This window comes from Hippopotamus amphibius, chromosome 2, assembly GCF_030028045.1.
Source record: "Hippopotamus amphibius kiboko isolate mHipAmp2 chromosome 2, mHipAmp2.hap2, whole genome shotgun sequence".
Lineage (NCBI taxonomy): Eukaryota > Metazoa > Chordata > Mammalia > Artiodactyla > Hippopotamidae > Hippopotamus > Hippopotamus amphibius.
Genome location: NC_080187.1, coordinates 159655503 through 159671111, shown reverse-complemented (window position 1 = coordinate 159671111; position 15609 = coordinate 159655503). Strand labels below are relative to the sequence as shown.

The following is a 15609-nucleotide window of genomic DNA, read 5'->3' as shown; positions in this document are numbered from 1 at the left end:
AACTTGGTATAGATGGAAAAGTACTAGTTGCAAGAATAAGATGAATCCATCTGTGACATTACAATTGAGAGTTCAACAAGCAGGTAAACGGACAAGTTGAGGAGAACATACTATGACAATCTAGATGGGTGGGATCGGGGGTGGGGTAGGAGGGAGGTTCAGGATGGAGCGGATATAGGTATACGTACAGCTGATTCACTTCATTGTACAGCAGAAAGTAACACAACATTGTAAAGCAGTTATGCTCCAATTAAAAAAAAAAATGGGTCATAGACCTGAAAATTCCGAGATATTTTCAGCTGAGGCAGTACAGAGAGTCAGGGATCAGGAAAATAGTCATGAGGGAACAGACCAGGAGGCATTGAAATGAAGACAGAAACCACTACAGAAGGGAATCTATTACATGCTACTTACTGGTATAAGCGTGTACCAGTGCTTATGGGTATACTTGCAATGGGTATAAAATACCCATTGGATGGCATTTCCTACTTTGGTCTGCTGTTGGACTCAATGTGGTGAGCAGCCTAGGAGATAATGTATAGTCTCAGTTGATGTGCACTCGCATTATGTAATATGAAAGGTTACTAAATAAAAATATTTTTAAAGTCTCTCTTTCTATACTTAATTAGAAAAATTTATCCATTAAGAGTTACATAATTTCGGGACTTCCTAGGTGGCGCAGTGGTTGAGAATCCACCTGCCGATGCAGGGGACACAGGTTCGATCCCTGCTCCAGGAAGATCCCACATGCCGCGGAGCAACTAAACCCGTGCGCCACAACTATTGAGCCTGCGCTTTAGAGCCCGTGAGCTACAACTATTGAGCCCATGTGCTGCAACTACTGAAGCCCACGCGCCTAGAGCCCGTGCTCCACAACAAGAGAAGCCATGGCAATGAGGAGCCTGTGCACCACAACGAAGAGTAGCCCCCACTCACAGCAACTAAAAAGAAAGCCCACACACAGCAAAAAAGACCCAACACAGCCAATATAATTAATTAATTAATTAATTAATTAATTTTTTAAAAAGAGTTACATAATTTCAAAACTGAAAGAGTTAATTGAATTTTTTATGGAACTTCATTATTTTCACGATAAATAGGGATGGTTATCATCCTATGTTAATATTGTGTGAGCCACACTATTTCTGAGAGTGGTTTAATAGCTTTTTTTTTAAGATTTATTTTATTATTTATTTATATTTTTATTTTGTTTTTAGCTGTCTTGGGTCTTTGTTGCCATGCATGGGCTTTCTGTAATTGTGGCGAGTGGGGGCTACTCTTCATTGTGGTGCGCCAGTTTCTCATTGTGGTGACTTCTTTTGTTGCGAAGCACAGGCTCTAGGCACTCAGGCTTCAGTAGTTGTGGCATGTGGGCTCAGTAGTTGTGGTTCACCTGCTCTAGAGTGCAGGCTTAGTAGTTGTAGCACATTGGCTTAGTTGTTCCGAGGCATGTGGGATCTTCCCAGTCTAGGAATCAAATCCGCATTCCCTGCGTTGGCAGGCAGATTCTTAACCACTGCCACCACCAGGGAAACCCTATTTAATAGCTTTTGTGCTGTTGTTTTATCATTTATTCTTACTATAACTTAAAATATTTTCCTACACAGTGTCATTTAAGTGCCATTAAATTGTAATGCCACTGCCATACGGAAAAATGCATCTGAAAATCAACGTATCTCCATCAAATTTGAACAGAGGTTAAATGTGGTGTGACTCTGAAGAAAGCTAGACAATGTGACCCTCTTGTCAATTTAGGGAAGAGCTTTCTGAGGGAAAAAATAGCACTAAAACAAAAACGCACTTCAGTGGTTATAGATTTATACATGCTGGGAATATATCCTCTCTACTTCACCTTTATTCCTATAACAAAATTTCCCTAAATTATAAACATTTTGATTTATTAAAGTTTATGAGTGCATTCTTCCCATAAAATAAAATTTCCCTGTGTAATTTAATATGTTGGAATTGGGAAGTAAATCACATGATGAAACTGAAAAAAACAAAGTACTGTAAGTTCTAAGAAGGAAAAGAGGTTCTATGAGACATAATAACAAGCAGGGAATGTCAAATTTTAGATTGAAGAGACAGAAAAGGTTTATCTGAGAAAGCAGTATTTATGCTAAGACCTAATGGGTAAGTAGGAGTTGGTTGCATAGAAACGTGGAGGGAAAGGCATTTCAAACAAATGTTTCAAGCAGGAAAAGCTTGCTGTGCCTGAGAAATGGAATGTCTGCTAAAAGGTGGTAGGTAGAGAGGCCAGATGATAGAGGGCTTTGTAGCCCATGGCAAGTAGGGGAGGATTCCAAGCCCAGGAAAAAGGCTATGATATGTGTTCAGATTCTGGCTCTGCTAGGGGTATGAGATTAATTAAATTACTTACTTCTTTTCAGTTTCTTCATTAGTAAAAAAGTAATATTAATAGGAAGCCCTAAGTTATTGTGAGGTTTAGTGAGTTAAAATATATAATTTGTTGTTATCTTCAGAGATTTATTGCGTTCATTGAGGTATTATTGCAGGATTTTGAGTGACATTATCTAATTCATCTTTTTAAGAGATCACTCCAGCTACTGCTTTAGTTTGAGAAAGACTTGATGGGGATTTAAAGGTTTTGAAAGCATTTTGAATGATGAGTAGCTTTTTGAGCTTGAGAATAAAGGGTCCCAGTCACGGATACATCTGAGAGAAAAATTAAAATCAGGTAGTATAAATTTGCCAAAAAAAGGAAAAGATTAAGTGATAGAAGACTAGTAAATGATGAATGATTAGGGAATTAAATGGGGATAATATTGATTTTAATAATGCTGCAATTTTAAAAACTGAATCATTGATTCTTAATAGTTAATTAGTTATAATATACTAGATAGTGTTTTTTTTTATTTTTTATTTTATTTATGGCTGGTTTGGGTCTTCGCTGCTGTGAATGGGCTTTCTTTAGTTGCCACTGGACTTTCTCCAGTTGTGATGAGTGGGGGCTACTCTTTGTTGCGGTGCACAGGCTTCTCATTGCGGTGGCTTCTCTTGTTGCAGAGCTCGGGCTCTAGGTGAGTGGGCTTCAGTAGTTGCAGCATGCAGGCTCAGTAGTTGTGGCTCGAAGGCTCTAGAGTACAGGCTCAGTAGTTATGGTGCATGGGCTTAGTTGCTCCATGGCGTGTGAGATCTTCCTGGACCAGGGATCGAACCCATGTCCCCTGCATTGGCAGGCAGATTTAACCACTGTGCCACCAGAGAAGTCCCTAGATAGTGTTTTAGATATCATAAACAAATGCAGAATTCCCAAACTGTGCTGACCTACTTTGAGTTTTAAATGAGGAGCATATATGTAAGATTAAAATATAAAGGAATAGGGCAGGCTACAATTTTTTTAATTGGACACAAAAAAGCACTGCCATTAATGGAATAATAATAAATTGGATTTCGTTAAAGTTAAGAACTTACATTCATCAAAAGACAACGTTAAGAAAATGAAATGTCACTGCAACCCTATTAAAATGGCTAAAGCTAAAAGGACTTGCATTCCCTCTCCAAGGGTGCAAGTAGAGCAACCGACACTCCGTTGCTGATGGGAGTGTAAATTGGTATGACCATTTTGAGAAACTTTGCAGTACCTGCTAAATCTGAACACACATGCACCCTGTGGAGGAATTCTGCTTAAGAAATGGGTACTTATATCAATTATATCTCAGTAAAACTGGGAAAAAAGTAAAAACAAACAAAAAAGAAATGAGTACTTAGGTTCATCAAAAGACACATACAAGAATTATTCACAGCAGCAACAGTGGAAGGTTAAATAAGTTGTGTATTTATGTAACATAATACTTCATAGAATAAAAAACAATGAACTACGTACAACAACAGGATGAATCTCACAAACTTTATGTTAAGCAAAATATTGTCAGACAAAAAGTTCAAAAACAGGCAATATTAATCTTGATAGAGGTTGGATTAGTGATTACCTTTGGAAAGAGGATCAACTGGGAGAACTGCAGTCTTCTGCGTTTGTTCTTTATTTTAATCTTTACATTTTGTCAAACTGAATACTTTAGATTTGTGCAAATTATGTAATTTAAAATGAAATTGGGGACTTCCCTGGAGATCCAGTGGTTAAGATTCCGGGCTTTCAACGCGGTGGGGTGCAGGTTCCATCCCTGGTCAGGGAGCTAAGTTTCCACATGCCGTGTGGCGCAGCGAAAAAAATTCTTTTTTTAAAAATGAAATTGATATTTAAAAGTAAAGAACATGGACTTTTTAAAGGGTTTTTTTTGTTTTGTTTTTAGTTTCTTTCTTTCTTGGGTCTTTCAAGTGAGCAAAGAGAGTGGATTGAAAGGATTTGGAAGTTGGAAGAGTGCAGAAAGTCTGAGAAAACAGAGAAAGAATAGGAAAATGAGCAAGAGACAGGAGTCTTTAAGTATATGGATCGGTAGGAAAAAACCAAGAAGAATGAAATAAGGGTTAGATACATAACAAGGCGAAAACCATGAAGGAAGATGCTTTCTTTGCACTCAGCAAATCTGGCACTGTACACCATTCTTATTTCATGTGTAATAGTCACCTGACCACAGCTTAGCGGTGTTCTCTTTTCTTGGGGACTGATTTGAATTCTGAAATGATTTCTTCTGGTATGCTAACTATCCCTGTCTCAGGCCTGTCATTTCTGTGTGACACCTTCTCCAGAGTGAGCCCCCTGGAGAGGCTTATACGTTACTTAAGCAAAAAAGAAGAAATTTGTAATTACTTTAGTTTGAAAAGTTTTAGATAAAGTACCAGATTAGATATTCAGCCAGAGTTAAAGTTCCCTGACTAGCTTTCTGCAGCTTTAAGAATTATATTACTTTCTTTCAACATTATCAATCTGTATTATATAGTTAGGTTGTTTTACTTCAAGTCTCCCATCGACATTTCTTTTGTATGCATATACTGAAATGATCTTATTTAATAAAAAAAGAACATCTCCTGTGTGGATTTTAAATTTCCCCTTATTAAATATTTATATTTTCAAAATGTCTTTATTTAATTGAGTGAGGTGCTTGGTGCCATTTCAAAATAACCTCAGGTGGTAGGTGTAATGACATATCAAAGATTTGACCTTTAGCATTTTAGGATTCTATTTGTCTGCATTTTCTTCTGCATTCATTTAGCCTTAATTTATATGCTGTTTCTCTGTATGACTTAATGAGTGGATGTATTTGGCATAAGATTCATTAACAAGAAGAAAATATATCTGAATACATATTATTTCTGTGGAGGCTGACTAGTGATTTTAACTTCATCTATATCTCAACTGTGACAAGTAGAAAATGCTGTGTATAAGGCTGATCAGTATTTGTACAAACCTCATTCATTCTCATTAAGTGTTCGGCCGAATAGACTCTGGATTTACTAAACTGATGCCCACTCTCTTACTTCTCACTTCTTTGCAGTCAGCTTGTTATATTCTTTTATTTACCTAGAGATACTTTATTTTCCAATTCTTTGCTATTCCTTTTAAAGAGAATTGAATGTAATATTTACACTGATATAATTAAATTAACATCTTGCAGCATCTTTTTTGTATGCTTTGGTAGCAAAGATAATCATTTGTCTGGGTAGCTTTCAGCCTAGAAGCAGAGAAATGGATAATTATCAAGTATAATATTGTAATATAAAGATTATTTTTATTTAGCCGTTTCAGTATGTCTTTATTGATTTTTAGAAATGGATATTTCTAACTGGAATTTTTTGTTAAATAAATTATCGGTCAGTCAGCCTACATATTTATGTTTAAATTATTTATTTTTATATTTTCTCAGTTTACACAAATCTTTATCTCAAGAAGAAAATCTGAAGGATCAGTTTAACCATACCCTTAGTACCTATGAAGAAGCCTTAAAAAATAGAGAGAACATTGTTTCCATCACTCAACAACAAAATGATGAACTAGCTACCCAACTGCAGCAAGCTCTGACAGATCGAGCAAACATGGAATTAGAGCTTCAGCACGCCATAGAGGCCTCCCGAGCGGCCAATGACAAAGTTCAGAAGTAAGTAAAATGATCTTGCATTATTTCAAAAGCATGAAACAAAACAAAACGAAAGCATTTTCTTTTGGCAACTAAGTAATATATTATTTGTTATCCATGTTATTAATAGTTTAAGACAAAAGTGGATTGAGCCAAATGAACTTTTTTAGACTGCCTATCATATCTGTATTTGGGGTCAAAAAAGTCATTTACTTGGGAATCATGGTTACTATTTAGGGCAAATCATTTTTAGTTAATAATTTATCTTCAGAAGTTCATGGAGGCCATATGATTAAAAATCATTTCATAGGTAATAGGTAAAGTTATTAGCAAAGGGAAGAGACAGTCAGCTTACCAACTTTACTCATTTAGCTTCACAATAATCCTGCTTGAGCGGAGATCATCTATGACCTTGCAATCTGAGACCTCTAGGCACATAGAATCCAGTACAGTGAAACTGGTGTTCTTGTGTTGTTCTTCTGAAGTATTCAGTAAAGCTTCTCACAGTACATTATTATATTTGTTTATTTTCAGTAATCTTTGCATTTTTATTAAAATTTAAATAAAGCTACATAATCAGTCAGTTCTTAATGATAGGTAGCAAAATGTTAAATAACTTATCAGACAAGGAGGTCACGTTAATTTATGGGACTTGAACACTGTAGCAGAATTTTATAAGGCAGCTTTAATGTAATAGAACTTGTCATTTTAACTGAGCCCTTTTTTATGTCTTGCTAATAGCATTACATCATTCACACACCTAATTGCGTTCAATTTCTAGGACAAACCTTTTTCCTTAATTTTTTTTTCAGTTTTACAGTATGAGGAAGTAGTGCTAACTTCAAGGTTTCTTACTTCTCACTACTTTTTATTTGAAAATAAGTCATCTCAAGCATTTCCTCAACATCCCTGAAATTATATCTTGATTACTGGCCCAAGGTCAGGTAAATATGTAGTCAAGACTGTTTTAAAACAGATTAGGAATTATGCATATTAATCATTACAATCAGTGTATATACCTTGAAACTTATGATTTATGGTATTATATTTTTATAGGTTTAAAGATTAAGTTTATATTCAGTCAGAAACTGTGTCCAGTTATTCACAAAGTATATTAACATTCTATGAACCCCAAGATAAATATTTAGATAGATCTTATTTCACTATAAATTACAAATCAGTAACTTTTGGCAGTCAAGATCTGACTTAGCTCTATTTGCTTAAAGCCTACAAATACTTAAAAATTTCAAAGTTCTCTTTACATATAATCCTTTAATTTCTATACATAACTAAAATTCCCTATAACAGTGTTTCCCAGAGAGCAATTCGATTTCTAAAAAAAATTTGGAAATGTTGTCAACTTTTATTTTTTAGATCTCATCAGCTATCGTTATTAGTTTATAAAAGAAGTAACTTTGTAGCCTAAGAAGCAGAATTTTCTCCGATAATGCTTTAAATTGAATACACTTAACCTTTCGAAAAGCTAACTATGTTGTCCTTAGTCTTCATGTTTAACAACAGACAGATCAAGACTTTCTAATGGAAGTGGCACCAATCCATGGGCAGAGTTTAAGTGCAACGATTATGTCATTTACAAGAGTTAAATGTTAAGTTTTAACTTAAGTGTTACATCTTTTATTCTGATTTCCAGCAATCAGACCTAGATGAAATATCATCAGGCTTTCCTTTTCATATTTAATCCACTACATTTCATCTTTGAATGCCCTCAAGTGTGCAGTGTATCTTCATTACAGTTAATGTGGGCATCAACCTATTTTATTGGGTATAAGACAATAACCTTCCAGGAAGCCAACTTATAAGATTTTGTTAGATGGTATTAGTATTCTGCATATAATCTGAAATTATAATAGTAATTCAGCAATTATTTTTGAAGGTCCTTTGTAAATATGTCAGTATCCCAGGCAGTAATTAAAATTTAAGCTAAAAAGGTCCGCGTTTCCCCTTTGCCCTTTACAACCAAATTTCTTAAATAACTGATCTGTATTTACTATCTCTAATTTTTCAATTCCCATTTGCCCTTCCACTACTCAATACACTATGGCTAGCTCTTATACTAAAATTGTTCTTCTTAAGATTACCAGTAATGTCCTAAATATTATATTCAGTGGCCCATTCCTAATTATACTTTATTATAAAACTAGTATGTGATCATGGTAAAATAAGTAAAGATGCTCATATATCTTCAACATGGTAACTTAAAAGCTCAGGCTCTGGCCTTGGAGCAACTAAGCCCGTGTCCCACAGCTATCGAGTCTGTGCTCTAGAGCCTGTGAGCCACAACTGTTGAGCCCATGTGCCACAACTACTGAAGCCCACGCGCCTACAGCCCATGCTCCACAACAAGAGAAGCCACAGCAATGAGGAGCCCATGCACCACAACGAAGAGTAGCCCCTGCTCACCACAACTAAAGAAAGCTCGCGCACAGCAACAAAGACCCAACACAGTCAATGAATGAATGAATGAATGAATAAATAAATAAATAAATATTAAAAGAAAGAAAAAGGGCTCAGGCTCTGGATTCAGAATGCATAGGTATGTGAACTAGGACATTTTAAAACACTGTATTGATGTGGACAGTAATATGTGGCCAGTAATACTGCTACCTCATCATGTGAGAATTAGATAATACGTGTGCTGCTTTTAGAACAATGCATGCTGCATAGTCCCTCCTTCTCTTGTCATTTCAGTCATACTGCACTATCTCATTCTTCAGAAGGGCACTACCTTTTCAACACTAAATGCCTTTATATATGTTGCCTCTGTCCTTGGAGCCTTTTTGCCCTTTTCCCTCATGAGAAGCATATTCATCCTATGAGATTCGGTGCAGCATAGGAGATAAAGACAAGCCTTGTAGTCAAGTCAGACAGTCTGTGTTTGAGTCCCTGCTTTCCTACCTATTAACTGTGAGATCTGGAGCAAATTACTTAACCCCTGGAAGCAAAAGTTTTTCAGTTAAAAAAATTGTACAGTTATATTGGCTTCACAGGGAGAGTTGATGTGAAGAATAAACTGGAGAGCATGTAAAAATGCCTAGTTCGTAGCCAGTTACTGTAGCATTCTATAAATTACATTATTAGTATCAGCGTATTCATCAGGATTAGTTCAACTGCTGTTTCTCTACAAAGTCTTCTCCAACATCCTAGAAAGTTAAATCACTCTCTTCTGCGTCATGGAGCTTCTTTTGTTAAAAATTACTCCCCTGAAAATAAAGCCCTCCCATTCTCCTGCATGTCCTGTCTCCATTCCTAGTCCTCAGCAGTTTCAGCACTGTCCTTGCTCCCTCGCTCTTTCTTATCCTTCACGTTCACTTTGCCATCAGTCCCTGTTGTCTGCTGCCTAAGCATCTCCTGATTCCCTCCATCTCTTCCCTTGTTAATTGCATTAATTCAGGCCCTCATCATTCCTCATGACTATTGAAATAATCATTCCTCTAGACTATTGCAATAATCAAAAACAAGTTTTTGATTAAAACCTGCCTCTAGCTCTCTCAAGTTTATCTTCCTCAGCACCACCAGAGTTAATTTTTCTAAAACAGAAATCAGGTTGTGTTTATTTCCCTATGTGATATCTTTCAGGGGCCCTTCAACTTCTACAAGTTAAAGTTTAAACAACTTAGCATGATATAGGAGACCTACCACTGGCCTTCTCCCATTGTTCTAGTATCATCTCCTCGCATGACCCCTACCACAATATCTCTGTACATGCTGTTTCTTCTTCTTAGAACATATTCCTCCGTTTTAGTACCTGGTCAGATTTTTGTTATTCCTTAAATTCCAGTCTAAATGTTGCCCCTAAGATGCTTCTTTACTTTTTCATTCTTTAATGCTTTCATAATACTTAGTCCATACCTTTATTAGAGGTCTTAATCATCTAGATGTTATAATTGCTTTGTATATCTGTATCCTGTCTACTCTAGTCCTTGCAAAGTTACTCATCATTGAGCTTTTCCAAGCCATAGACAGTGTTCTGTTCATCTTTGCATCCCCATTGCCACCAAATACTGGCACAGATGCCTGCTGTAAATTGGGTACTCCATAAATGCTTATAAACATATGAACTAGAACAATTTAATAGTTTGATAGAATGACAGAATAAAGTGAAAGCAGGTCAGGTCAGGAATACACAGGAAAATTTCAGGTGTGCGCCGATCGCTTTAGGCCCTAGATAAAGTTTTTTTTCCCAATCAAGTATCCCAGAACTCACCAGTTTCATAGGAAAGTATGGTACTGACATCACCACTCCTTCCACTCTCCTCAGAGTTGGGATCTCTTACTTACTAATGATCAAGCTTTTAACCCTTGTTCTAACCACCAACTTCCATCAATTTTAATTACATTTAAAAGACCTGAAATCTTCAGTAATAGGACAAAAAGATCATATATTTTTTCTAATAACTATAGAATTAAAACTTTTTTTATAATTTTATTTATTTATTTATTGGCTGCATTGGGTCTTCGTTGCTATACACGGGCTTTCTCTAGTTGCAGCGAGCAGAGGCTACTCTTCACTGTGTTGTGTGGGCTCCTCATTGCCGTAGCTTTTCTTGTTGCAGAGCATGGGCTCTAGGCGCATGGGCTTCAGTAGTTTCGGCACACAGGCTCAATAGTTGTGGCACAAGGGCTTAGTTGCTCCATGGCATGTGGTATCTTCCTGGGGCAGGGATCAAACCTGTGTCCCCTGCATTGGCAGGCAGATTCTTAACCACTGAACCACCTAGGAAGTCCTTAGAATTTTAAATTTATATTTTATTTACTTGAGACAAACATTTTTCTTAATTTTTTTAATCTATAGGAGTATATTTGGAAAGGAAAGTTGTACAGAATTACCATCCATAAACTAGCCAATATTTAAAAGCAGATGGTCACTTACAAGGTAAAATGTGATAAATGCAAGACCTCACTGCCCAAAAATAGTTTCTTGGCCCAGGTATCGTAAAGCCTAAAATTTCACCAATGGAAATCCATTCCTTTGCATTAAACATTACTCTCCTTATGTATGTCTCTTTAAATATGTGTATGTTTGTGGAAGCAGAGCACATAGTGATTTAGCTTTTAGATCACTCTGTTGCCTGTCCTGGATGCACTTGGTTTCAGAGAGTTATGTGGAGGCTGAAGAGCAGGTTAAGAGTGCGAGAACTTTGTTAGAAAAACTTCTTTTAATAGTTTTGCCCAGACCATCCATAATCCTCATTTATTAAAAGAGAAAACTGACACACCAGTCCACTAAATGATGTTGTTTATACCAAGAGATTATAAAATCTGATTCTTTGTGCTACATTTTTCCATCTGTCTTTCCATCTACAGATATGATTCTTCTGGCCTAAAGCAAAAGGTTCCCAAAGGAATTTTTCTAATATATTTTACTATATTCAACATATTTAAGCTTCACACAGTTACTTAAAATAAAAGTATTTACAACCAGCCTTATATGGTTAGAAGATTTCTCAAAGATCTAGGTTTTACAATGAAATAACTTTTATCACATGTCATCTTAACTGTGGGCCAGATTTACACTGATATTATTCAAGTTTCCTCAGAAACTATAACTATATAATGAATAGATTGGACTAAAAGATGTAGGAAAAAAATTGTAAACTTTTAACAAATTTTCAGGGAAAAAAATTTACCAACTATTTAGAATTTTCTTTCTATACTTAAAAAAAAATCAGTTACTTAATATTTGCATGCATTCTAATTTTTAATTGCATAAAAAATTTCAAAGATCAGCATAAAACATTTCCTTTTGAAATATAGGGCATCCTATGTCTTTTGAGTGGTATTGACAGAAAAAAAAAAAAGAAAAGAAGAGCATGTAAAGCTAATAAATCGTCTTTCCTGCTGTTGGCCAAATACTGATTTCTATGAAGAAGTTGAAGTTACAAAGAAATCATGAATTCTCAGCCTGGTTTCCCTGCTGATGAGTGAGAACTGTCTGTAGTTCACTTCGAGGTATCAGGGGAGTCGCCATAGTGTCACACAAGGGTTCTTAGCGCAGAGCAAACATACTTTCTACAAACTCAACTGCTTAATCTGTTTGCAGGTTGAATTATAAAACAGGGTAGATGACTCTGGGTGCTGGGAAGGCGAACAGAGCATTTCCACAGTTTCTTGACTTAAAAAAAAAAAAGCCTGTTGTTCTTTTTTTTTTAAAGCCTACAGTTTTCATCAGAAGACTTCACTAAAGTTTGCGGTTTCGTTGCTGGTTCCAGAATCTGATATTAACCGTAATGAAAAATAATTGTGCTAAAATAGTCTTATATAGTTTAATATGAAAAGCATCAGTTAATTTTTTATATAATTACATTATGTTTTCATTAAAATTATTCTGCTTCTTGCCAACTTTATCTTGATATTTTTCCTGCAAATTCTTGGTCGGACTGCAAGCTGCAAAGCAATACTAGATGTATCTGAACACTATATAAATACTTATTGAGTACATTTCATAGATTCTCAACTCAGCACAAGACTTAAATCAATATTTAATATAATGTTGAAAGTTGATTTGCATTTATTAGTATTATTAGTAAATGAGAGGATTTAAAACTTTTCTGGAAATTTCAGTCTTTTTTGTTTGAGATATAAAAAGCTCTGTGAAATATGATACATACTCAGCAAATAATAAATCAGAGAGTTTATTTATGATAGTTTATGTACAGTTGGACACCCCAGTCAGCTTTGGAAGGCAACTTCTAAATCTAGATCTATTTAGCTATAGCTTTACTGTCATTTATATATGAAAGATGGACTCAGATGCCTCCTAAATAATCATCGTAAAATGTACAGCATCTAACATGCTTAATTTTTACTCTTGAACACATGATATGCTTTTTAAGAATTTAGTGTTCTGGGTTTTTTAATCATAACACGTTTTTAAGTTAAATACATATTTAACTTATGAAATACATCTTGTTATACTCTATCAAACAAGTATATATTTTATAAAACATTTAATTCGACTATATTTGTATAGTGGATCACCTTTCTTATCCATTGAGTACATAAAGTAGGTTTTCTTAGAGCTACTTTTATTATATACAGAGATACCTACCATGTTTGATAGGTGATATAATTATATTCATTTCTTTATAAAAACTAAAGAATTGAGGTTTACACCTTGATCTTCAAGGAATGTCTCACTTTGACATGAAAAAGAAACAGTTTTAATTGTCTAGCTCATTTCTTTCTACCAGGGAAGGATTAATGTGGGATTATTAAAATTGAGAAATTCCAGTGAAGTCGGAAGTGAAGAATCCAGGCTAAAGAAGAAAAGGGATTCTCTAAACCTAAGTATCTGCATTGTCCCTCATAAGTTCCCTTTTATAGTTAACTTTATGTAATGAATCATAAAGATCATGAAAGTAGGGACTAAAAAAGTTAAATTACAACACAGCTTCTTACATTTGATCTGCTTCTTCATTTCAGAATCTGTCCAATAGGTGACCTAGAGTTGGGCTAGTATACATTTCTGCCTACTAAGATAGATAAAACATGTTTCAGATGATCATGATGGAGAGAAATGAGAGAGAAAAAAAAAGATTAAATAAGAGAGATTCATACAGTTCTAGTTTAAGATAAAATAAAATGAAGAAATTTTTGTTGTTTTTCATTAACCCCAGTGTTACAGTAACTGAAATTCAGAGATAAGAGTTCCTATTATTTTAGGGAACTTATAGGACCCAGTTAATGATCAAGTACACTTTAACTGGAACTTGACAGGCTGAAAAAAATACAACAGAAGTTCTTATACCACAGAGACATTCTAATGTGATTTTCACATATGTATATATGAAATGTAAGTTCCTTAGAGTAGTCATATGCTCTAACCAGCACACTTTCCTTGGTTCTGCTCTTAGCTCCAGGTAAAAGCCTTCTTAACTGTTTAACCCTTGACTCCAGGGTACTTCTGTGAAGACAGGGGAACTAATCTATCCTACCTGAGAATAGTTTTAGAATTGATAAAAAATAAGATATATGAAGTGATTTGAACTTCCTAGGAAAGGTAACTTAATAACACTAACCACTATTGTACTTTAGAATACTTCTGTTGTAGTAAAGGAAAAAAGGAAGCTATTGTAGAAATTAGAATTTTAGAAGCTTTTATCATTCCTTCCTGGATGTTGCTTAACCTCATTATACTTGATAACTCACTTGGAACTTCCTCTTTTGCTTTCTCTATTCTTAAGCACACAGATGAATGGATATAATGTATTTATCTGTTGATATAGAAAATGTCTACATAGTTGTATAAATCAGGGTCTGATTTTTTTAAATAAATTGTCAGTATACTCATCTAAAGTCTGATGTACACTTCCTTACTAGGTATAGGTATAGGTTTTATTCCCAAAATATCATTAAAAAATCTAAATTGAACCCAAGAGCAAGTAGAAAAATAAATTTTACTTGGATTCTAAGATTCCATGTTTGATTATTTCTCCCCATTATTTCGTGTGACTATACCCCCCACTAAGGGCTTTTTCCCAAATGCACATTTGGCCCTCTATAAATATAGAATGAAAAAATCTTTTGTTTATTTCAGGGTAACTCTGTCTGATAGTGAAATCATAAACACTGTCCACACATAAACTTCATTCTTGATCATTTACATTTAAAAAGAAAAAAATCATTCTATGGCAATATGATATATAACAGCAGCTGAAATCCATCTTCTTTCTTTCTTATATTGTTATATATATTCCTGAACAACTTGACAGAAAGTTTTTTTCTTCAGCTCTTAACCTAAATATAAAGAATAGTTGTGCTACTATAGATTACTTCATCATGTGTTTCTACAGAAAGACTAAAAGTGAAAACTAAAAATAGTAAATAGTGTTTTGGAACTTACTAAACTAATCTTAATTTTTTTAATTACTTTGGCATCTATAACATTCAAACCAGTAGTTCGTGGAACATCATCATTTGACTTTTTCCTTCACATACACCAGTATCCTAAAAGCGTAATAAAAGGTTATGTCCTTTCTCTTTATGTTACCATTTGACAAGCCACATAATGGTAAAAATAATATATAAACATATTTAAAATCTTAAAACATCTTCTTCCTTAATTTAAAGTAATCTACCTTCTGAGCTATGTGTATTTCACATCAGTCTTCCAAGAAGTTCTCTACTACTGACTGAAGGGCCTAATCTTTCCCAGAATGATGGGAGTAGCACAGTTCAAGAACAAGAATGAATCTCTGTATAATCACACCACAATGTGAGGTGACCCTAAGACAGAGAACTGACCAGATACACATATGGGTTTTAAGAAGACTTTCTGATGCTCTTTTTAACACAGCTGTGAGAAGAATGTGGCTAAGGCCCCAGTAGTCATTCTTGAGTAGAGCTGGCAAAGGAAACCATGAGGAGAAGAGAATTTAACACATGGGTGTAAGAGAGTACGGCTTCATTGATGAGATCTGAGGGGAATGCCTAATGACTGGAAGAATCAAACTTGGCATTGAAAACACAAAGCTCTTTTCATCAGTTCAAACGCAGACTCTAAAGCTGCAGATGGTCACCTCCAGCCTTGTCTGTTCAGTGTGAGGTTTTATAAAATGGCACTTTGGTGAATACTAATAGATCAAAACAGAGA

General features: G+C 35.0%; 1 protein-coding gene across 6 annotated transcripts in view; it reads left to right on the top strand.

The window, feature by feature from the left end:
• Positions 1–15609, top strand: part of MIPOL1 (mirror-image polydactyly 1) — a 303368-nt gene that overhangs the window by 255388 nt on the left and 32371 nt on the right. For 5 of the 6 annotated variants that reach the window (XR_009051220.1, XM_057720561.1, XM_057720558.1 and 2 more), the window contains one exon: positions 5787–6017. Coding sequence is in view for 5 of the 6 variants with exons in the window: in XM_057720561.1 (XP_057576544.1) it covers positions 5787–6017 (231 nt within the window). In the remaining variant the exon portion in view is untranslated. Of the gene's footprint in view, positions 1–5786; positions 6018–12169; positions 12241–15609 lie in introns of those variants that run through there. The other variant, XM_057720557.1, reaches the window with a different exon arrangement.